General features: G+C 49.3%; 2 protein-coding genes across 2 annotated transcripts in view; both read right to left on the reverse strand.

Moving 5' to 3' along the window:
* Nucleotides 1-6848, reverse strand: part of LOC141989695 (zinc finger protein 92 homolog) — a 30082-nt gene extending 23234 nt beyond the window's left edge. Inside the window, exon 1 of the mRNA XM_074956630.1 lies at nucleotides 6787-6848. Within this exon, the coding sequence (XP_074812731.1) occupies nucleotides 6787-6848 (62 nt within the window). The remainder of the gene's footprint in view (nucleotides 1-6786) is intronic.
* A 3808-nt stretch (nucleotides 6849-10656) lies between these two features.
* Nucleotides 10657-15914, reverse strand: LOC141988628 (uncharacterized). The gene is made up of 2 exons (XM_074954471.1): nucleotides 15845-15914; nucleotides 10657-11800 (listed from the first exon to the last, which is right to left on the reverse strand). Exon 2 carries the CDS (start codon nucleotides 11655-11657, stop codon nucleotides 10794-10796), a length of 864 nt encoding a protein of 287 aa, XP_074810572.1. The 5' UTR covers nucleotides 11658-11800; nucleotides 15845-15914; the 3' UTR covers nucleotides 10657-10793.
* Nucleotides 15915-24553: the final 8639 nt, after the last annotated feature.

Consider the following 24553-nt stretch of genomic DNA (forward strand, 5'->3'; position numbering starts at 1 on the left):
TTTGTTTTTCACTGAATCCCTGCCCAAGATGCTGTGAGAAATTGATGCTGATAACTAGTTTCTTTAGCGTATTGAGTTTATCTTGCATGTTTGTTTTAGATGATAGGTAATCTGTTTTGATCTGTTTGCTCTCTCTTATAATCACTAAAATCAATCTTTTGTAGTTAATAAACTTGGTTTTGTTTTTGCTAAAACCAGTTTCTGAAATTTATAACTGATGGGCAAAAGCTGTACGTATCTTCCTCCACACTGAGGACGGAGGCGAATTTCATGAGCTTATGTCGTATAGTTCTCTATGCAGTGCACGACTATGTAAGTTTGGGTTTACACTCCAGAGGGGTTGTGCTCTTGAGTGCTGAGCAATTCCTTAGTTGAAGCCTTCCCATGCAGTGCTGATTTCAGTGTCGGTGTCTCTCTGCAGTTGGGTGTGGCCGTACCTGTGTGTGCTGAAGGAGGCTGGAGGGCCTGGCTCAGCAGGACAGGGTAAGGGAGCCCAGGCTGATGGAATAGGTGGGCTCATTGGTACCCCAATATATCAGGGGGCCTCCCGGGCGGCGGGGGGCAACCCGACCCAATGACATCAAAAGTAGGTCTAGAAATGAAAACTCCTTTGTCGCTTGAGTACCTGCCCTGAACCTGCAGCACACCACCAGAGCCTTTACATTGTGCCCCTCACCACTGCCAGCTGTTACCAGTCGCCTCTGCACATCAGACATTTTAGGCGCCCAAAGGGTGTTAACTCAGGTATGAAGCAGTTCGCTTAACACAACCACGCTGTCAATTCATTAACCAGTGTGTAAATATGGTTCATTAACCAATATATAGCAAAATGACTTTTTTTTTTTTTTTTTTTTTTACATATCCATTGGAGCTGGCATGGAGGTGACTTCTCTAGCTCAGCTTCACCGTTGCAGTGGCTGGTTCTAGAGACGGAGAGGGAGTTCATTCAGGCGATTCACTCAAGGTGCTGTGACATCCATACGCCTGTTCTCTGGGTGGATTTCTCAGCGGTTGCCCAAGATCAGACTTTACAGGAGGGAGTTAGTAGGGTGCTTGTCAGCAACCAGACTAAAGGTGTTACCCAGCAGACGGTGTCCTCTATGGCCAGGCGATGCTGGTCCCACTCACGTCTCCTTCGTACAGACATTTTGACTTGAGGAAGCGACGTGCTGAACAACATGGGACACTTTATACCATTTCTGTTGGATGGTGCAGCCTGGTCACGCTGCTGGGCAAAGCTGGCCTGGGCCAATCAGGAAATGACCCATACTCATGGCAGAATCTTGGAACATCCAACTAGGATATGAGTTGTGTCCATTCTCACTATCCAAGGAGACAATGAGGCTATCACAATCCAGGGTGTAACCCAAACTAGTGAGGAGAGGTGGGGGGGCATGTCACCGCCTGCCCTGTAACCTGGGGTGCCCAGTAATGATTTGCTGCTGTAGCTCCCAACCTGGACCACTCACAAACAGCCTCCAGCATCCGGTCTTACCCCAGGTGTCTGTGTGTAGCTGCTGCCTGCCAGCCATGCTCAGCTCACACTCTGGCTTTCACAGCCTTGGTTATTACTGCAGGGTGATCCCAATACACATGCAGTCCCAGATTTCCCCCAGAAATGTGTGGCCTGTATTGTCCAGCCTTCTCCTAGACAGTCCTGATAGAATAGGTCCATTGCCCCTCTAAGGGGGATCAATATACAGTCATTTTTCCCACCCCAAATGGAGCTGCCCACACAGTTCACTTCATTTTAATTAAAGAAGAAAACAAATTTATTTAATCACAAAGGTAGATTTCAAGTGAGTACAAGTGATGAGGCATCAAAGTCAGAAATGGTCTCAAGAAAAATAAAAATAAAAACACTTCCTAGTACTAAACTGAACAAACTAGACGTGGTGCAAAGTGAAGTCCCTTGCAACAGGATTCCAGTAGCACTGCTGACCAAGTTTCCAGTTCAGGATCAGTTCCTGAGGTCCAAGGGCTGCTTTTTTTTTTTTTTTTTTTTTTTTTTCCTTTTTGTCCTTTTAGGTGATAAGGAGAGATGAACAGGGAGAAATAACAAGAGGTGTTTCTGCCCCTCTCTTTTATAGTTCAATCACCCTTTGAAATGCAGACTTTTCTCAAAGCAACCCCTAAATAAAGTTCTCAGCTGAGCGGGAAGACGTGAACATGGTGGGAAAGAGGTTTCATGCTCGGCTAGAGGTGTTAACTTCTCCTTTGTTTTTGAGAAACACTTTTACCCACTCCCGAGACATGTCTGGTCAACACACTTCAGTTGCAATTTCAGCTTCTGTTCCTAATTTTTTAATACAAAGTTGCTGCATACATTTCACTATGATAATACTGGCCAGTAAGTTATAAGTTTTCAAATGATACCTATCATGTAAGGCATATTTTGTACAAAGATTATTATAGCAGTGTGTAGGGTTTGAATACAGGGGTATATTCCATCCCAGAGGCCTCTTGAGACTTTGGAAAACTCCAGTATCCCCGTGTAAAACACTTTGTGCCATCCCAGTTGGTGTCAGACCTATGGGGTCATGGAGTGAACCTCAGCTCCAGTCAGTAACCTACCTCCACAAGCTACTTTCCATGGGCTCCCTGCCCTGTGCTCCTTTGGCCAGCTTTGCATGACTCCATGCTCCTTCCATCAGCACTCTGAGCTGTGTGCAGAAATTAGGGATGTAAAAGGTAAAGTGGTTAACCGGTAAGCATAGTCTTACCAGTTAGCCGCCTTAACCGTTAACCCCCGCGCCAGCTGGAGCGAGCCCAGCCGGAACAGCACCAGCCAGCCAGAGCAGGCCCATAAATGCCATATTTTAATTGTTTAAACCAGCAGTGTCCAATACGTTCACCACTAGCCGCATGTGGCAAATTAGCCACAATTCAATAGGCTATGCATGAGCAATGCGTTGGTGTATAGAAGACAGCAGCACTGGAAGACAGGTTGCGGGCTTCGATATACAGCTTAACGTGGCTAGGCTACAGTAATTTTGTGTTAGTAGTACCTGTTAATGATTTGAAAGGTCGTCTGTAATACGTTTTTAAATCCTTTTTTATAATGTGGTGAGTAAGAAACATTCAAAACCAAAAGTGTGGCTAGCATCGAATTTCAAACCACAAGTGCGGCTAGCATCAAATTGCTATTGGACACCGCTGGTTTAAACAGTTAACTTTTAAAATTGTATTTACATCCCTAGCAGAAATTTCCATCTCGAAGTTCGAACAATCTCTATGGAAAATCTCTTTCCACTCCTGGGTGGCTCCGTCCTTGGAGAGTAGTTCATCCCAGAGACATATACAGGGATTTGACTCATTTGCGTAGTCTGTGGGCGTGGCTAACAGGAGAGAACAGTTGAGGAAAGAACACAAACAGCTCTACGCACCTCTGTGCCAGGGCTTGATTTTTCTGTACCCATCAATGATTACATGTGTGATGTCACTTCATATGCGAGACTCACGGAGGAATTCTGCACCACTGCGCAAGCACAAACTTCATGTGCCCCACAAGTTATTTGTCACCCCAGAATAATTGATTTGGATGGAGCAGCGCTGCAATTACACCTTTCCCCCCTGGGGACTGTTATGGCACCAGAAGAGAGGGCAGCTGGCTTACGGCGGGAGCAGCCAGCCACAGAGAGGGAGGGGGTCAGAGGATGCATCACAGTGCTCTGCCCGTGGGATCAGGTGTGGAGACAAGGAGTATGGGGGAGATGGACAGAATGGGACACACAGGGTTCCTGGGAAAGGCTGTGACCACCTACTCTAAGATTGCCCCACCTGGCTGCTCTTCCCCACACTGCTCAGTTAAGTCCCATTCCCAAACTCCACACAGTCTCTGCTGGGCATCCTGGGGACAGGACCACCCGCTGGTCTGATTCTGCTGGCACTGTGCCAGGCCCGCCAGCAGCCCCTCAGGATCTGGTGGTGGCAGAGTGGTGTTAGTGAGTCAACTGGGGCCAGGTGAGGTTGCCCAAGTGAGCAAAGCATTTGCCACAGTCAGCACACCTGTACAGCCGCTCCCCGCCGTGAATGCGCTGGTGTATTCCCAGGTATTAGCTTGTTGCCACGACTGAACTTCTTACCCCAGTCAGCACAGCGGTACAGCTGCTTCCCGGTGTGTGTGCGCGAAGATGTCTGGTCAGCGTACTGGCATTGCCGAAGCTTTTCTTGCAATCGTCACAGTGGTAGGGCCGCTCCCCTGTGTGCGTGCGCTCGTGTGTTTTCAGGGTTGAGCTCTGGGAAAAGTCCTTGCTGCAGTCGGTGCAGCGGTGAGGCCATTCCCCGGTGTGTGCGCTGGTGTCTTCTCAGCTTTGAGCTCTCCGCAAAGCTCTTGCCACAGTCAGCAGTGGTGCAGCTCCTGCCCGGTGTGCGCGCGCTGGTGTTTTATCAGGGTTGAGCTCTGTGAAAAACTCTTGCCACAGTCGGTGCAGCGGTGCAGCCACTTCCTCGTATGCGTGCGCTGGTGGATTCCTAGGTGTGTGACCCGTGCAAAGCCCTTGCCGCAGTCAGCACAGTGATACGGCCGCTCCCCAGTGTGTGCGCGCTGGTGTATTCTCAGGCTTGAGCTCTCTGCAAAACTCTTGCCACAGATGGTACAGTTGTATGGCAGTTCCCCAGTGTGTGTGAGCTGGTGTCTTTTCAGGTGTGCCAACTGTGCAAAGCCCTTCCTGCAGTCAGCACAGCGGTGTGGCCGCTCCCCAGTGTGCGTGCTGGTGTGTTGAAGAACAGGCTGACCCAGGGGCGGATTTGAGTAGATGGGCTTCTTTATTGCGGTACTTGTTCCCCTGGACCCAATTGTCCAGTAAGCACTGGATTAGTTACATCATACTCTTTTTATTTACATTAGCATGTAAATTCCTACATTTATTACAACACCCCCAAAACCCTTATGGAGTAATATGAACGCCCACACAATCCTAGAATCATAGAATATCAGGGTTGGAAGGGACCTCAGGAGGTCACCTAAAGGGGTGTCTGTGTGTGCGTGCGTGCGTGTGTGTGTGTGTGTGTGTATTATCCCAGAGAGACCGCAGGCCCTCCTTTTAAATGGCCAACCCATCAGGCATTGCTTGGCATGGGAAAGGGGAGCACCTCAGTTCAAAAGCATTGTAATGAATTCAGAAGAAGCAGAACCCCGCATGCCCCTAGGGCTTACCATGGCTGCCTGAAAGCTGAATGCTGTTGCCCAGCTGCGTGTGATGCAGTCACACCAACCTGACAGGCACTCAGTATAAAAGGCAAAATTAGACCTTGTACAGAAAGAACATGTGCTAGGTACCTTCTCTGATGTGCAGTGCACCCTGCTGTGCTCTTCTAATCGCACTGGTGTCTGGCTGCGCAAAATTGGCGGCCAGGCAATTTGCCTCGACCTCCCACCCCACCATAAACATCTCCCCCTTACTCTCACAGATATTGTGGAGCACACAGCAAGCAGCAATTACAATTGGAATATTGGTTTCGCTGAGATCTAACCTAGTCAGTAAACTGCGCCAGCGCGCTTTTAAACGGCCAAATGCACATCATGAGCTCCCACAGTGAACAGGAATCAGGGCTGCCTGACCTGCTGTGTGCAAATGAAAAGAAACAACACCAGATTACTTATGGCTTTCACGGAGCAGTTACACAGTGGACAGTCACATTTAGGCTCTGGAAACAAGCAGTGAGTGGTGGGATCGCATTGTTACGTAGGTCTGGGATAATGAGGTGTGGCTGCAGAACTTTTGTATGCAGAAAACCACCGTCATGGACTCGTGTGCAGAGCTCACCCCAGACTTGTGGCACAAGGACACCAAAATGCGAGCTGCCCGCTCGGTGGAGAAGCATGTGGTGATCGCAGTGTGGAAGCTGGTGACTCCAGCCTGCTACCGCTCAGTTGCGAATCAGTTTGGAGTGGGAAAGTCCATCACTGGGGCCGCGTTAATGCATGTGTGCAGGGCTATTAATTGCATCTTGCTAGGCAGGACTGTGACACTTTGCAATGTGTATGAAATATTGGATGATTTTTGCAGCAATGGTATTCCCTAATTGTGGTGGAGCGATAGATGGCATGCATATTCCAATTTTGGACCCGGACCATCTTGCGATGGAGTACATCAACAGAAAGGGGTACTTCTCTATGGTATTGTGGGCACTTGTGAATTATCATCTGTGTTTCGCTTACATCAACCCAGGGTAGTCCAGAAAAGTGCATGACTCACGCATCTTCAGGAACACTGGCCTGTACAGAAAGCTGCAAGCAGGGACTTTCTTTCCTGACCAGAAGAGTCCAGTCGGGGATGTTGAAATGCCCATAGCGATGCTGGGAGACCCAGCCTACCGCTTACTTTCATGGTGATGTTTTCAGCAGATCAGGGATCAGTGAAGACATCTAGGAACAATATTGTAAATTCTGCCCCCATTTTCCACAGGTGGGGATCATTGAGGCTGATATCTCACTCCTGAGTGTAAGCAAGAATACAAGGGTGCATCTCCTGCATGCACGCGCAGGTTCAGACCTGGTCCCTATGCCGTGTCCCTGTGTGCCACTTTGGTCCCTTCACAAGTGATTGCCGAGTGGTGCGGGAAAGTTTCCTACAATGCGGGAAGGAACAAAGTAGCTCTGCCAAAGTTTCCTAGAGATCTCTCTGGAGGATTCCCGTGAAATCCCAGTGTGCATTAACACACTGTTCCACCCCACTGCTTAGCTGCCCTGGGGAATGTGAAGCACACGCAAACACAGCTAGTCTTGTACATTTCTATCTCTTCACCCACTTCCACAATACACATAGGAAAGAACAGCTCTACCTTGTATAACCGAGCATCATGAACTTCAAAATGAACTCCATGGTTCTCTTTTCCTGTGTCATGTGGGCCACAAATGGACTTCTGAGACTGTCTAGACCCCTCTGGAGTGGAGAGGAATTCCTGACTTGCCATGCCACTGGACAAGCCGGCCATGGGCTCCCCAACATCCTCCAACTCGACCTCCTTGTCCATGACTTTGTCCTCAGGCTCGAGCCCCCAACCACCGCCTCCAGCCCCGCCAAAGTATCCATGGGGCTCTTGGCAGTGCAGGTGGGGTCGCTGCCAAGGATGGCGTCCAACTCCTTACAGAAGCAGCAGGTCTTAGTTGCAACACCAGACCACGTTTCCTTCCCTTGCCTTCTGATACTCAGCTCCTTTACGTTTGCTCAGCACTGCTGCCTTCTCCTGTCCTGTAACCAAAAGGTTCGGGCACCATTTAGGGTTACCAGGTCCCCAAAACAAGAAACCCGGCAACCCTAAATGGCACCCGGACACAGAAGCCAAAACCTGGACCGGTGGCAACCCTACCAGTCATACAATAAGCACATACTGTGGAACTGCCCCCTTCTTTCATCTCATTAAAAGCTGGGGGGTTCTGGATGGTCAGATCTCTCCTTGCCCAGTTTGGCACTGACATTTGGGAGGTGGGGGGCTGTTACTCTTTCATGCTGTACGAAGGGGTGTGTGAAGCCCAGTGTTTTCATTCAAAGATACAGCAAGACATTACACACTGAAGAGCTGTTTTTAAAGGCAGTGTGGTTCAGTGGGCTGAGCTATGGGCTGGGAGCCAGGAGACCAGAGTTGCATTCCCAGCTCGCTACTGGTCTGGTCTGCTACCTTGGGTGAGGCTCTCTGTGCCTTGGTTTCCCCATCTGTAAAATGGGGATTGAGGCACTAAGCTGCTTTGTAATGCACTTTAAGATGTACAGAGGCCCCATCTTTAAATTATCTCAAGAGAATAATATATTTCAACTAAAACCAAGGCAAACAACTCTCCCTCCTCCAAACTCCATATGTTGTGAGGCATTGTTTTCCTTCTCCAGCCCCAAAGCACAGGTCAGAGTGGGCTGTGTCAATCCAACCAAGGAGCTATTGTGTAAGGGGTGGAGCCATCAATGCATCAGACAGATTTTCATGGAAGGAAAAAAGCAGCTGGTGCCCTAGGGGGATGAAGCCCACACTCTGCAGCCAGCTACTGCTGCCTTCAGCCCACCTTTGCACATCTGGCGCAATGGCTGCTCCCCTGCAAGAGGCATTGTGCTGTCTGACTCTCCTCTGAGAACGTCCACAACCATTTCCCTCCCCTGTGTGCATAAGTTGATTTTACAAAAGAGAATTCATTTGCCGTGTGAACTGTCAGAGGGGGAAATGGCAACTTCAGGCTCTTCTAAACAGGCAGATGGTAGAATAAAACCAAACCTCTTTCCCTACTTTTAACCATGCATGTACAATTTATCATTTCCGAAGTATCCTGGTGGATTCTCCATCTCTGGCAATTTTTAAGTCAAGTTTAGATTTTAAAAAAATCAAAGCTCTGCTCTAGTTCAAACAGGTATTAACTCAGGGAAGTTCTTTGGCCTGTGTTATACAGGAGCTCAGGCTGAATGATCACAGTGGTCTCCTGTATAGGCCTGGGGAAATTCTGCACCATTGCACAGGCGCAGAATTCATGTCCCCCGCAGATTTTTTTTTCCTCTGCAGAAAATACATTTTGCCAGAGAGGCACTGCAGTTACACCTATTGCCCACCAGGAGATATTGTGGTGCCAGAATAGAGGATAGCCAACTCACAGCCATAGCAGAAGTGGCATTCCTCACAGCAACCTGTGAGGAAACATGCAAGATGGGGGGTGGGACAGAGAGCAGGGCACACAGGACTTCTGCAAGGTCACATAGACTGGGGTTCAGAAGGGCTGGGGGGAAGACATCCAATAACCCTCCTGCTTCACTCCCAGGTTCCTTCCCGGCAATTACTTCCCTTTCCCTAAGCTCCTCCATTACCCCTGAGTCCCTCAAGCCTTTGCACTGCTTCTGAGGGGCGTGGGAAATAAGGTTCTGTATGGTAGTTTACATGAATTCTTACTCAAAGTTCTGTGTTAATATGCCTCGTAAAGAATCTATTCGTCAAAACACACTAACAGAATCTTTTTTCAGAGTAGCAGCTGTGTTAGTCTGTATCCGCAAAAAGAAAAGGAGGACTTGTGGCACCGTAGAGACTAACAAATTTATGAGAGCATAAGCTTTCGTGGGCTACAGCTCACTTTATGCTTACGCTCAAATAATTTGTGGGTCTCTAAGGTGCCACAAGTACTGAATCTTTTTTGTATTGTTACAGACATACTTGCTGACAGGGATTTTGAAATAAATTCTCAAAATAATTGAAACCAGTGTGATTATATTGTGTTATTTTGACAAATAGAATATGCAGAGTTTTAAAATTTTGTTTGGAGAATTTTTAGGCGCAGAATTCCCCCAAGAGTAATGGGAAACTCTCTCTGTGCACCTGCCAGTCACACAGTTCATCAGGCCTCATGGGCAGTTGGGCCCAAGAACATTTTGATTGGTTACACTGTTTACACTGGCTTCTCCACATGCTGTGTGAATGCATCAGCTTCTTTAATAGGAAAGAAACACTGGGTTAGACAGACTTCTGTTACAGATTAGGTACATAATTCTTCTTTGTTACATTTCTATTTAGAATAGACGGCATGAGCAGTTCCTGAGTCTTTTTTCAATCACACACACTAGGTCAGAGGTGGGCAAACTACAGCCTGTGGGCCACATCTGGCCTGCGAGACTGTCCTGCCCGGCTCTTGAGCTCCCGGCCAGGGAGGCTAGTCTCCGGCCCCTCCTCCGCTGCCCCCCTTCCCCCGCAGCAACGCCGCTGCATGGGCACCGTGGCTGGCTCCGGCCGGGGGGTCCGGCTGCTAGTCCTGCCGCTCTGAGCAGCATGGTAAGGGGGCAGGTGGGTTGGATGGGGCGGAGGTTTGGGGGGGCAGTCAGGGAGAGAGGGGGTTGGATGGGGCAGAGGTTCTGGGGGCGGTCAGGGGATGGGGAACGGCGGGGGGGGGTGGACAGGCATGGGAGTCCTGGGGAGCCTGTCAGTGGCTGGGGGTGTGGGTGGGATCAGTGCAGTCAGGGGAAAGGGAGCAGCGGGGGTTGGATAGGGGTTGGAGTCCCCGGAGGAGGCGGTCAGGGGACAAGGAGCAGGGGGCGTTGGATGGGTCGGGGGTTCTGAGAGGGGCCCTCAGGGGCGGGGGCCCGGCTGTTTAGGGAGGCACAGCCTTCCCTACCCAGCCCTCCATACAGCTTCACACCCCGACGTGGCTCTCAGGCCAAAAAGTTTGCCCACCCCTGCACTAGGTTGTCCTGCCCCTCAGCCCAATCCATGCTGAGACAGGACTGCAAATCCCACCTCTGATGTCATCCAAGAGTAAACCTCTGGCTGGAACCAAGGTAGATGTGTGGGGGAAGTTCCTAGCTTCGTCCCATTGAGACGGGGGGAGGGGGAGAGGGTGAGTGAGTGTGGGATGGAAAGAGAGAGACCGGGTTGGATCCCACCTAATGCAGTAGGCTGTGACCATCTGCTCTAAATACACTCCACCTGTCTGTTCTTCCACACACTGCTAAGCCAAGTCCCCTTCCCTGTCCCCCTCCCCCCCATCTCTCTGCTGGGCATCCTGGCGACAGGACTATGTCCTGATCTGCATCTGCTGGAGCTGTGTCAGGCCCACTGACTGCCAGAAGCCCTTGAGGCCCTGCAGGTGGCAGAAGGGCATTGGGGTGCATGACCGGGTGCTGAGAGGTTGACCAATCTAGCAAAGTGCTTGCCCCAGCCAGCACAGCTGTATAGCCGCCCTCGGCTGTGAATGAACCGATGTGATAGCAAGGAGGAGGCCCGTGCAAAGCTCCTGCTGCAGCCAATGCATCGGAATGTCCTCCCTGGCAGTGTGCGTGCACTGGTGCTTGATCAGTGCACTGGTTTTGTTGAAGTTTTTACTAGAATCATTACAATGGTGCGGCTGCTCCCTGATGCGTGCGCTGGTGTGTTCTCAGGCTTGAGCTCTGTACAAAGACCTTCCCGCAGTCAGCGCAGCAGTACGGCCGCTCTCCGGTGTGCGTGCGCTGGTGTCTGCTCAGGTTTGAGCTCCGTGCAAAACTCTTCCCGCAGTCAGCACAGTGGTGTGGCTGCACCCCGGTGTGAGTGCGCTGGTGTGTTCTCAGGTTTGAGCTATGTGCAAATCCCTTGCCACAGTGAGCACAGTGGTATGGCCGCTCCCCGGTGTGCGTGCGCTGGTGTATTCTCAGCTTTGAGCTCTCTGCAAAGCTTTTCCCACAGTCAGCACAGCGGTGCGGACGCTCCCCGGTGTGCGTGCGCTGGTGCAGTGTCAGTGTGTTGGCACTACCAAACTTTTTACCACAGTTGGCACAGCAGTACCGCTGCTCCCCGGTGTGCGTGCGCTGGTGTGTTCTCAGGTTTGAGCTCCGTGAAAACTTCTTCCCACAGTCAGCACAGTGATGCGGTCGCTCCCCAGTGTGCGTGCGCTGGTGCGTTCTCAGGTTTGAGCTCTGTGCAAAGCTCTTCCCACAGTCAGCACAGCGGTGCGGTCGCTCCCCGGTGTGTGTGCGCTGGTGCAGCGTCAGTGTGTTGGCACTACTAAACCCCTTACCACAGTTGGCACAGCGGTATGGCCACTCCCCAGTGTGCGTGCACTGATGTAGTCTCAGGTTTGAGCTCTGTGCAAAGCTCTTCCCGCAGTCAGAGCAGTGGTGCGGCCGCTCCCCAGTGTGCGTAAACCAGTGTATTCTCAGGATTGAGGACTGTCTGAAGCTCTTGCCACAGTCAGCGCAGCGATAGGGACACCGGCCCATGGGGAGTCTCTGGCTGAGTTTATTCGGGGGACGGACTGCGTCCTGTGCATGGATCCTTTTGTGGGCTGTGGGATCCTGCGTTCCTGCCGCGCTCTCCCCACACTCAGACGGTGTCCTCGGTCCCCCCAGTATCCCGAGCCCTGCTGGAGAGAGCAGAGGCAATCCCAGTGTTAGCTCATAGTTAAGGCTACAGGTTTGTCAAGGAAGGAAAAATTTCAAGGATGGAGCGATTTCCCCATTTGTCTGTGACTGTTTTTTGGATGGGTGCCTCACCCAGCAATGGTGGCTCCTGTCCCACAGGGCTGGACCCAAAGCCTCGCTCTGGGTACTGAGACCTGGCCTGCGGACTTACAGTGCCACTCAGATTTGCCCCCACCCCCAGTCATGATGGTGGGGGAGGTGGGGCAAACTTCAGTGAATGGACTTGCCACTCATATCTTCTCCAGCCTGCCTCAACGCCTCTGCATCAGCCTGCGGTTAGGGTTGCAGTATTGGAGGGTTCCTGGGCAGGGCGAGGAGGAGGGCAGGTTTTGTGAAAAATCATGGAGCGGTCACAGTAAATTTAGTGACCTGTGACTTTTACTAAATTTACTACAACTGCTCCGTAATTTCCGATAGGAAATGCTGACACAAATCTGCAGCCTGACTCAGGGTGGTTCTACCCTATGCTGTTTGTGCAGCACCTAGCACCTGCTCCCACGTGCGCCATGCACCTCTTGGGTCTTGTTCAATGCTTAAATTGTAGCCTGCCCAGGATACAGGCAGCATCTGGCACAACGGGGCCCTCATCCAGAACGAGGGGCTCTAAGTGCTAACACACAGGATCCGGGTTTTGTTTTCACTGATTTTGGTTTTATTTCCATCAGAGGGGTTTATTTACGTGTTGCTGGTTCTGTACTGTCTCCTGTTTTACAGCACGTCTCTTGTTCCCCAGTATTTGCTCTGTTTAAACGATATTGGTTTGAAACCGGTTTAGGATCTACAATCCCCTCGTTGACACATTGAGACCGGTATAAAGCTGCTTACATCAACGTAGCTTATTCCTGTGCAGGAGTGAGTCCTTTTCAAGGAATTCCTTGAAAAGAAGTCATTTACCCTGAGCCTGTTTCACTCTTTGTGCAAAACTAAACTAAAACCTCAAGAGGGTTGGGGGGAGGTTTGAGGGGATGACCAGTCACTCAGGGTTTGTGTGATGTAACCTGAAAAACAGGTCTGTATTCTGTCACAAGCCAATCAGTGACACTGCTGAGCTGGAAGGGGTGAACGGCTGCCACCCAGCAGGCCCTTGATCTACAGACAGTCACAGACCATGTTAAGGCTGAGGATCGTGCTAAGCATTGACACTGAAGCAATGTAAGTGACAATGATTTTGTGCCACTGAGAGAGCAGGAGGAAAGGGGGATGTGACAAAGGGCATCCCACCCCCTCTCCCTCATACCCAGCCCATACACCAGGATGCTCCAAGTCGTGCTACACAGGATAATTTCCTCTAGCTCCCATGTGCGTTTGTGCCCCCAGCAGTAGCAGCCTGGCACACGGAGCAGTTTTAGAGCATTACAGTGATAAGTGATTACTGTATAAGCTTTATCCAGGGTAAAATTGATTTATTTGGGGTTTGGGCCCCATTGCGAGTTGGGCATCTGAGTGTTAAAGACAGGAACACTTCTTAAGCTGCTTTCAGTTTAAGCCGACAGCTGTTAGGGGGCATGGTTAAGACCTGGGTCTGGGTTTGCAGCAGGCTAGCGGGTCTGGCTCAAACCAGGCAGGGCACTGAAGTCCCAAGCTGCCAGGGCAGGGAAAACAGGTTCAGAAGTAGCCTTGGCACATCAGTTGGCAATCCCAAGGGGGTTTCTGTGATCCAACCCATCACATCCACCACCCCACATCTCTTCCAAGTTCATCACCTCCCCATCTCTGATCCATTTCTGTCACAGCTTTGAGGCCCCATCATTTTTAGGTCTCATCGTAGGTCACAGATATCCAATGAATATGAAAGATGGGAAGCATGATAGTAAGACTCCCTGGCTTAACCAGGAGATCTTCAATGACCGGAAACTCAAAAAAAGAGTCATACAAAAAGTGGAAACTAGGTCATATTACAAAGGGTGAATATTAAAAAAAAACCAACAAACAAAAAACCAAACCCACAAGCATGTAGGAACAAAATTAGAAAGGCCAAGGCAAAAAAGCGAATTAAACTAGCCAGTAATATAAAGGGAAAAAACAAAGCATTTTACAAATACATGGGAAGGCAGAGGAAAACAAGGACAGCCTAGGCCCATTACTAAATGGAGGGAAAGACAATAAGAGAAAACGCAGCAATGGCCGAACAGTTAAATGCCTCTTTTGTTTCAGTTTTCACCAAAAAAGTTAGCTGTGATCGGCTGACTAACATAGTCAACATCAGTGTCAACGGGGTAGGATCTGCACCTAAAATAGGCAAGGAAAATAGTTATGAATTACTTAGACAAGTTAGAGGTCTTCAAGTTGGCAGGGACTGATGAAATACATCCTAGAATACTTAAGGAACTGGATGACGAGATCCCTGAGCCATTAGGGATTATCTCTAAGAATGTGTGGAGGATGGTTGAGAGACCTGAGGATGGGAAAAGGGCAAATATAGTACCTAGGTATAGAAACGGGATAAGGACAACTCAGGGAGTTATAGACCAGTCATAACTTCAGTACCTGGAAAGATAAGGGAGCAAGTAATCAAACATTCTATTTGTGAGCACCTAGAAGGACATAAAGTAATAACTAACAGTCAGCATGGATTTGTCAATAACAAATTATGTCAAACCAACCTGATATCCTTCTTTGACAAGTGACAAGCTTTGGACTGGATGGACGCAGTAGATGTCACATCTCAAATTTAGTGAGGCTTTTGATACCGTCTTACATGACCTTCCCATAAACAAACTAGAGAAATATAGCTGAGGCAAAGCTACTGTAAGGTGGGTTCCCAACTGCTTGGAAAACTGCATTGAGAGAGTGGTTCTTATTGTTCTCTAATGAGCTGAAAGGGCATCTTGAGTGGGATCCCAAAGGGATCTGTCCTGGGTCCGGTTCTATTCCGTATCTTCATTAATGATTTAGACAATGGCATGGAGAGTGCACTCATAAAGTTTATGGATGATTCAAAGCTGGGGAGGGGTTGCAAGCCCTTTAGAGGACAGGACTAGAATTTAAAATGATCTTGACAAAATGGAGAAATGGTCGGAATTGAAATGATTGCCTAGGAAGGAGTACTGCAGAAAACCATCGGAGGTTATAGTGGATCACAAACTAAGTGAGTCAACAAAGTGAATCCTCAACTGGAATACTGTGTCCAGTTCTGGGCCCCACACTTCAGAAACGATGTGGATAAGCTGGAGAGGATCAGAAGAGAGCAACAAGAATTATTAAAGGTCTAGAAAACATAACCTATGAGGTAAGATTGAAAAAAAATTGGGTTTGTTTAGTCTGGAGAAGGGAAGACGGCCGGGGGCGGGGGGGGGGAGGAGAAAGGGTGTGATAACAGTCTTCAAGAACGTAAAAGGTTGTTACAAAGAGGAGGGTGATAAATTGTTGTTCTTATCCACTGTGGCCAGGACAAGAAGTAATGGGCTTAAATTGCAGCAAGGGAGATTTAGGTTGGAGATTAGGAAAAACTTCCAAACTGTAAGGGTAGTTAAGCACTGGAACAAATTACCTGGAGAGGTTGTGAAATCTCCATCATGGGAAGTTTTTAAGACCATGTCAGGCATGGACTCGATAATACTTAGTCCTGCTTCAGTGCAGGGGACTGACTGGACTAGATGACTTACTGAGGTGCCTTCTAATTCTGTGTTTCTAAGATTTCCAGGATTCAGATATCAAGGCCAGACAGGCTCATTGTGCCCATCCAGCCTGGCTTCCTGCCTATCCCAGCCAAAGAATCCCCCCCCCCCCCCCAATTCCTATCTCCTGGCTCAACAAGAACAAAGCTTTGAGAAAGTCACACCCCATTTCCACTGACAGACTTCCAGTGAGGAGCTCTCCCAGGGGTTCATTCCCCTCCCAGATAATCACTGGCCCCTAATTCCCAGTCTCCATTTGTCCCCTTCTGCTCCCAGCCAGTGGATCTCACTTGGCCTTTGCCTTCTACATTAAGGAGCCCTCCACTAGCAGGTATGTAAATCAGAAGGGACTGGGTTACGATGACTCACCTTGGGAGGGGCTCTCAGGCCTTGAGCTTTCCCTGGAGTCCTCGGCATCCTGGATCCAGAGCTCTGCCTCCCCTACCTCAATTCTGTGGATTAAATCTGGTGTGGAACCTGAATAGCCTGTTTGGGGGGAAAGAATCAGTTTTATTACTAAAGTTTTGGGGACAGGGACTCATTTATATGTTGGTGCAGACCAAAGAATGGCCCTACTGGGTCAGACCAAAGGTCCATCTAGCCCAGTATCCTGGCTTCTGACAGTGGCCAGTGCCAGGTGCCCCAGAGGGAATGAACAGAACAGGTAATCATCAAGTGATCCATTTCCTGGATTCCCATTCACAGCTTCTGGCAAACAGAGGCAAGGGACACCATCCCTGCCCATCCTGGCTAATAGCCATTGATGGACCTATCCTCCATGAATTTATCTGGTTCTTTTTTGAACCCCGTTATAGTCTTGGCCTTCACAACAGTCTCTGACAAGGACTTCCACAGGCTGACTGTGCAGTGTGTGAAGAAATACTTCCTTTTATTTGTTTTAAACCTGCTGCCTATTCATTTGATTTTGTGACCCCTAGTTCTTGTGTTATGAGAAGTAGTAAACAACACTTCCTTACCTACTTTCTCTACCAGTCATGATTTTATAGACCTCAGTCTCCCCTTAGCTGTCTCTTTTCCAAGCTGAAAAGTCCCAGTCTTATTAATCTCTGCTCATACGGAAGCCGTTTCATACCCCTAATAATTTTTGTTGCCTTTTTCTGATCCTTTTCCAATACTAATATACCCTTTTTGAGATGGGGTGACCACATCTGCATATAGTATTGAAGATATGGGCGTCCCATGGATTTATATAGTGGTAAAATGATATTTTCTGTCTTATTATCTATCCCTTTCTTAATGATTCCCAACATTCTGTTTGCTTTTTTGACTGCCGCTGCACATTGAGTGGATGTTTTCAGAGAACTATCCACCATGACTCCGAGTTCTCTTTCTTGAGTGCTAACAGCTAAACAGCACAACAGGACCCCGATCTCAGTCAAGGTGTGTCTGCACAGCACCTGGCATGATGGGGCCCCCAATCTCGGATGCTGCTTGAGAGGAAAGCGCAGGAGATCCCAAGCAGGAGAGTAATGAAATAAACCTTCCTTAGAGGAAATTTCTTCCTGTCTCCCAACAGGCAAGTTCAGTTCATACTCTGAAGCAGCAATGTCTATGACCCGTCTCAATTTGCTTTGGGGACTTAGACACGGCAGGTGTCACCAGGTGTCACCGTTACACAGACTTATCAGTTCTTTTGCTTAGGATGCAAGTATTGGTCAACTGCACGGTTGTTAAGTTTATGATGTTCATTCTTTTTGGGGAGGTGGGGAGCTGTAACAAGCAGAAGAAGAGTTTTCTTCCTCCCTTATTTGCTCATGTGCTGTTTGGAACCAGCCCTGTACCACGACTGAGGTGAGGTAGGTAATGCAAGTAAACAAGTTACAACTAAGATTAGCCCCAGGCTCTGTAGCCCTGAGTTCTTCAACAGGAAGCCGAACTGAAAGAGGCTGTCATTTGACACTACTCAGCCATGGGGTGGCACATGCCAGGGGTGGCGTCAAGGGAACCCAGACATTTGACAGCTATGAGTAGAGATAAATTGGTCCTTACCCAAGGAAACGAGGGCCCGGTAATTCCTCAGCATCTGGTCCCGGTACAGCTGCTTCTCTGGCCGGGACAAGAGCTCCCACTCCTCCCGGCTGAAATACAGAGCCACGTCCTCAAACGCCACCCGCAGCTGCTGGCACAAGCGTTACACACTCAGCACCCTCCGCTCCAGCCCCAGCCCGGGCTCTCAGCAGGGGACGCGGGCTCTAGGGCAGCGGCCCCCGGGGAACCCCCAGCCCAGCAGCTGTGACCCAGGGAGACCCCCCCGCACAGCCCCCCGGGGACTCGGGCCCTGCTGGCCGGGGACAGGAGTCGCCCTCGGCTCCCCAGGGGGCTCTGGGGCGGGGCGCTGGGAAGGGCCCGAATCCCAGGGCAGGGACCAGGCTCCTCCCCCGGCCGGAGTCCCCGCCTCCGCCCCAGGCCTGTGCTCGGCCCCGCTCCCGGCCCCGGCTCGGCCGCCTCGGGGCTCCTCGGTCCGGCTCCGCGTGTCCGCCCGGCCCGGGGCCCCCAGCGCCGCTCCCCGGCCCCAGCGCTCCGGCTGCGGCAGCCCCCAGCCCCGGGGTCACTAGCGCGGGAGGGACCCGGCCCCGGCCCCCCTCGGCCCCAGCCGGGACCAGCCAGTGCCCGGCCGGGGAGTCCCCGCCCCGCGTCCTACCTGCGCCGGCCCCGCTGCAGCCATCGCCGGGCTCGGCTCCGGCCCCGGCCGCTTCCTCCGCCCGGGCAGCGACTTCCCGCCCCGCGGCTGGTGCCTCCCCGGGGCCGCCTCCCGCCCGGCCCCGCGCCTGCGCCGCCAGCTCCAGCAGCCGGGCCGGGGGATTTCCCGTTTCACCCGGCGGAGCCAGCAGTCCCTGCGGTGGGGATCAGGGTCGTTGTGTTAATGTGCGTAGGCCAGGCGCACACCGTGTGAACCCTGCAGCTGCACGTGAAACATCTATAAATGCGCCTTGGGCTCGGTCCCTTCCAAAGAGGACCAGATCAACGCGCATGAAGAAACAGTGAATGTGCACCAGGTCGCGGATCGACAGTCTGCGCCCCGCAAGCTCGTTGAGGCCGGAGCACGTCGTAGCTTGCCACGAATCTACTGACCTAGGCAGCTGCTTAACTTGCTCAGGCTTGGAGCAGCTGGTGGGTCTTGCACAAGAATAAAGCTGGGGCAAGAAGAGGCATGGCCAGCGGAGAACAGGCAAAGAGCTCAGGGACGTGGTGACCCAAGAGATATTCGCAAAAAGAAAAGGAGGACTTGTGGCACCTTAGAGACTAACCAATTTATTAGAGCATAAGGATTCGTGAGCTACAGCTCACTTCATCGGATGCATACTGTGGAAAATACAGAAGATGTTTTTATACACACAAACCATGAAAAAATGTATTTTCCACAGTATGCATCCGATGAAGTGAGCTGTAGCTCACGAATCCTTATGCTCTAATAAATTGGTTAGTCTCTAAGGTGCCACAAGTACTCCTTTTCTTTTTGCGAATACAGACTAACACGGCTGTTACTCTGAAACAAGACATATTTGGTCAGTCACTGCGACGGCCCCAGACAGCCCATGTCCTCACGCCAGAGCCATTTGCAAAGTGGAAGGGGTGGTGGTGGCATGAGCCTTGTGATATTTGGGTGACATGCCTTAGATTCCCAGCTCCTAGAATTGTTTATGCCAAAATCTTCACTTGTCTTTTTAAAAAAGGATAAGCCTTGAGAGAAAATCCTGGAAATCGGCCCCCTGCTGGCTATGAAACAATAAGGCAAATACAATCTATTTTGTAAGGTCTCATGGTTTTTCACCGGCCTTGATTTTTTGAGGCTTGGCTCACTATTTTCGGGCATGCGCCATGGGCAGTGCTGTGCTAGTTACTGTTGATGGAAGGACTCATTTACTCTGCTTTTGTTTTAGTTCACAGGTTCATTTTTAAAGGCAAATAAAACCTTTGAAAATAGTGTGAGGCTGGAAGGGGCCATTTTGCCCATCCCTTCTGGCCTCCTTTGTAACCCAGGACAAGTAACATGCCCACCCCCGCAATTCCTGCCTCCAGCCCAGTATCTTGTGATTGTTCTACAGCTGAGCTCATTGTCAGATAACAGAAACTGCCAGAGCAGGGGTGAAATGTTCAAAAATGACATAGGGTCCTAAATCCCTTTGGCTTTCATGGAGACTCAGGCACCTCAGGGGTTTGTCACTTTTGAAAATGGGAATTGGGTGTTAAGGGCTTTCCCTTTGCCCGGTTCTTGTCACACAGACAGAAAGCAGAAGACCAGAAGTCCGAAATGCAGGCAATGCCATGTTTATTGGGGTTAATTAGGCAAGCATATCCATAGCTCTGACACCACAGGGCCTTTTCCCAGTGTTCCTGTTCCCACCTTCTCCTCCTTAACAAGCCCAAATATACCTTAAGCGCACGCCTCTGGTCCCACCCCTTACAATGTACGGTCATGTTCCATTTTGGAGGGTCTTGGGCCTGGGGCCTTTGGTACCACCTCTTTTATACCCTGTGGGAAGGGTAGGCAGTGAGGTTATGCTTTGGTCAGGGATAGGCATTTCTTTGGCTTTTTAGTGTCTCTTATACCTTCCACCCCCTCACCCATCCTGAGTGGTTGCTTGACCTTGGCTTGAGAGGGGAGCCAGGCAGCCTTCCAGTGTATGCTCACATATACAATACTGGCAGAGGATGGCATCCGTCAGAGTCCTCTCCACATGTCTCTGGCTGTTAATGAGTGTGTGCTCCATGTTCTTCACCCGGGGCATCAGGACTCCCAGCTCCTGGCGTTCCTCCCACCATGTCCAGTGGCAGCCGATATCCTTCTCCAGTCATCGTGTAGCATTGTGGGCACGAGTCCAGAGCGAAGCAAAGTCTCCCCTATCTCTTCCAAATTCACCTTCCAAGGAGCCGCTCAAGTAGGTGGCGATTTGTTGGTTGGAGGGGGTCCTGGCAATTCGCTTCTTGATGACATCCTACATAGCACTTTCTGCAATGTTTTTCACCATGGCATCCAGGCATGTCAGGAGGCATGAGTCATCACTGCAACATTGCACAGGTCACCTATATGAGGGATGTTGGCACTGCTTTGTGGTTAACACTCTGGAGTGGCCACTGGAAACCAGCTTTCTTATCCTGACCCCCTGCGTGAAGCTGGGAAAGTCATTTTAGCCATTTTTCAGAGGCTACCGCTAGTGGTCCAGGGGCAAGTTTTCCCAAAATGCCTAATGTTAGTATATAGGCCTGTTTGTTAGCCTGAGACAGAGCTTTCAGTTTGATATTCTTATATACTAATATGTAAGAACAAAGAAAGACACTGTGTGTTGTCTGTCCTACAACCAGATGGGGCTTTTAGCAAAATGAGAGAAGATAAGAGATAGAGCTAACGTGTTGCTGGGTACAGATGGTTGGCACAAGCTGTACAACACAAGAGTGCTTTCACTTAAAGCTTCTACTTTATTTAGTTACAAGCACATACAAACACAACAGGTTATAGAGCACCCCAAATCAATTGTTACCCCAAAGGTCTGGAGTGGTCAACAGCAGCCTTCCGGTGACCTGCCTACCATCTGCTGCTGCTGACTGTAGCAAGTCGAGAGTCACCGTCATGGCGCCTCCTGCTAGTTGCTCCTGGGAATTAGCTCAACTCCAGCCCTGGAGTGCCCTTTGCGGGTAGTGACTTGCCTGCTGTTGCCTTCTCCACCATCTGGGACCCACGTTGCTCCTCAGCTTGCAGCATCCTCTTCAGAGCACAACCCTCTGGCTGTGTCTCCAACTAGGTCTCCCCCTCTCCATGGGAATCAGCTGTCCTCAGTTTTGCCCCATGCCGAACTGCGGCCGCTTAGTCTAACCCATCTCACAGGTGCAAGCTGCAGTCCTTCTAGCTGGCCACTCCCTCTAGCGGCCAGTCGGGCAAAGGGGAGTGGGGGGACCAGGCCCACCCACTACTCTGGGCCCCAGCCCAAGGACCCTTGACTGGCAGCTGCTTGCTGCCTTCCTCCACTCTATCCAGGGTACTACTCCTTCTACCAGGAGCCAGTCCTCTTCCCTTACTGGTCATCTGATTAGCAGCCCTTTTATAGGGCCCAGGCTGGCCCTGATTGCCTGCCCACAGGCCCTTTCTGATTGGCTGCCCATCTGTGCAGACTTTCTGGCCTGCTTTAACCCTTCTCTCCCCCGAGCGGGGCAGCCTCCTCACTACACTGACCTTAAGATGGGTTCACAGCAGAGTCCACCCAACTGAGACCTTTTCACCTTTTTATGCTAGTAAGTATCACATCGCTTGTCAATCACCAATAACCGCTAAGCAAGCAGTTTATTAAACAAGTTTCAAGCCGTTAGTTATGTTGTTGCAAAGTTATGTTGTTGCAAATATGTTGCTGCAAAGTCTGCGATATTGTAGATCCAGACAAACACACCAGAAGTCAGATATAGATAGATGCCCTGTCTTTCAAAACCTTTACTTCAGCAGTTTGAAAGAAGACAGGATGGTGCCGGATCATGCTCAAGTCTCGTGGTCACTCCCTCGCCCCTCCTGCCTAGTTATGCTAAGGCTGCTACAAACGCCTTGCAGCTGCTTTTGACAATAAGCATAATAATCAATATTCCAGTTACTGGCAGTGGCCTAGGTACTTTGCTGGGCTGTTAAAATCGTCCCTTACACCAACAGCCTGTCTATAGCCCCATGCTGACTTTCCCCAGCCTTGTTCACAAACACCAAGGTGCCCCCAACACACTCCTAGTCCTGAATTTTCCCCATACAGTGCGCTCTGTAATGTCCAGCTCTCTCCTGGACAGTTCAGAGAACTAATGATGTTTGCTTTTTCCTGTAAAGCTCCCAAAGCACATGGTACCTAACTTATCTGGGGAAAATGCACCCTTCCCTTTAAAAACACAGCACGGACTTTATTTATAGTGAACTTAAATTTATTAACAAAATATATACAAGGTTATGTGAGCTTCTTACCTATATTCAGTTCCAGACTTCAACCCTCCCGGTGTTGAAGGACCCATCTTTCTCAGCTTGCAAGAGCTCTGCCCCTTTGAGTTTGTCTAGCAATGAATGCCAAAAGGTAGCTTCTGTCCTTGCTTATATCTTTCAAAGTTCAATGAACTTGTTTCAAGAAGCAGGATGACCTCATACTGTTCTTCCCTTCCTGTGAGCTTCCCATCCCTCTGTATGTAAATGGAGCTTCCATTGTTTTCTTTCCACCATGTTTAATTTACACAGGAGACACCTGTCTGGGAGAGAACCCGTTTCTCCCTATTTGGCCACAGACTTTAAAACGTAGTATTGCTAAGTACCCACATTTCCTCATATAGTGTTAAGACATACATTTCATAATGATGTTAATCACCAGGGTGTCATTAGCTTTCAGGTTTCAGAGTAGCAGCCTTGTTAGTCTGTATTCGCAAAAAGAAAAGGAGTACTTGTGGCACCTTAGAGACTAACCGATTTATTTGAGCATAAGCTTTCGTGAGCTACAGCTCACTTCATCAGATGAAGAAAAGAAAAGACCTCACTCTGTACACTTTTATAATACAGTAGCATTTCAGTTGATCCAATTGCTCATCCCTTGAGGTTGAGCCCATATCTTTATAGTCCTGTCAATCTTTTAAATGCGTTCTGCTGAGGGTCACTCCTCAAAGTCAAGTTTATTCAAGCTGTGAGGAAGGCGACATGGAGTCTGGTGGGGAAGAAAGCTCCATGCTCTTTCTTCCCTCACTTGTACTTGCTGAAATGCAAACTGTTCTGTTACCTGCCATCTCCTCCCCTTGCTGCCTTGATGGTCCTCTTTATGGCTTAGATGTAAACTGTGGTAAACACACATTCCTCACTTTAGGACAGACCTGTGTAACAACTGCCTTGACGTACCTGGCTTACTCACACTTTAGTGATAATTCCACCATATTCCATAACTCTGAATACCCACTGCGTGCATACCTCACACAAGAACATTACTGATCAGGTTGTTATTCATTATCAAATGATACCTCCCAAGGCCTATTTTGTGCAAAGACTATTACACTGGTGTGTAGGGTGTGAATAGAGGGATACTTATGCTTAATGTCACAGTGTCCTGGTACAAAATAGGAGCAGCCAGACTCTCTTATCTGGGACGTTGGGCAGGAGGAGGCCACATCTATCTACATCCCTTGAAGATGGAATCCATTGTTAACTGGCCTATATGCCAAACTAAAAAGCAAATCCAGTTTTTTATAGGCTTGGCTAATTACTACTGCAGATGTGTAAGTGGTTCAGTGAGATTGTGGCTGCTATCACAGGCTAGCATTAAAAACCAAAACCCAGTGAAGTAGCATGAAAAGAAAGGCTTTGACAAGGTAAAAATGATCCTGTCAGGAAAGTCCATTGTGACCAGTCCAGAGATTATAGGTGAATGCAGGAGTGGGTGGGTGAGATTCAGTGCCTACAACGTACCATTCCATTACGCAAGGTTTTTTATCACACTCTTCTTACAAAGACAAACTTTGGTTCTATCCTAGTCTGGGTGGGTGATTTTGCTACCAGAAAGGGACTATGGATCCTTCAATATAGATTCTTCTTCCACTCAAGCTTATCTGCTAATGGACTCACAGGACTTCTTGTTTAGTTGAACTGACACCAATTCTCAGTTGAATTTAGAAATTTAGTCAAATTACTTCATTATCAAGAAATGTCAATTCATTTCAGAAGGACAATGCCGGGGGATACTCAGAGCCAAGCTTGTACAGGCACAAGACTACTCCACGTTAAAAGCAAAACCTAACATGTAGGGAATGATTTTGAAGCTATTCTACTTTCTCTAGAATTTAACCAGTTCTTATGCCACCATAACCATACATTTAAATAGTAGTAAAAATCTTTATCTCACAAGCTAATTCAAAGCTCCTTCCCCTCTGTCTAAGAAGCTGTCAATTTTCTTGACCACAAAAATCCGTAGGATTTCTAAGATGAACCCTTTGAAACATTCAGATGTGGTCAACACCAAAAACTTAGATATAAAAGTTTCACACCCTGCACAACTTAGTTAGGTCCCACTGTAAATGCAACTAAGTCAATGGAAGAATTCTTCCATCTACCTTGCCACCGCCTCT

This window comes from Natator depressus, chromosome 6, assembly GCF_965152275.1.
Source record: "Natator depressus isolate rNatDep1 chromosome 6, rNatDep2.hap1, whole genome shotgun sequence".
Classification (NCBI taxonomy): Eukaryota; Metazoa; Chordata; order Testudines; family Cheloniidae; genus Natator; species Natator depressus.

Bases quoted from the DNA above. Each gene is read 5' to 3' on its own strand.
- LOC141988628 (XM_074954471.1), bottom strand. From the start codon at position 11,657: ATGGGCCGGTGTCCCTATCGCTGCGCTGACTGTGGCAAGAGCTTCAGA.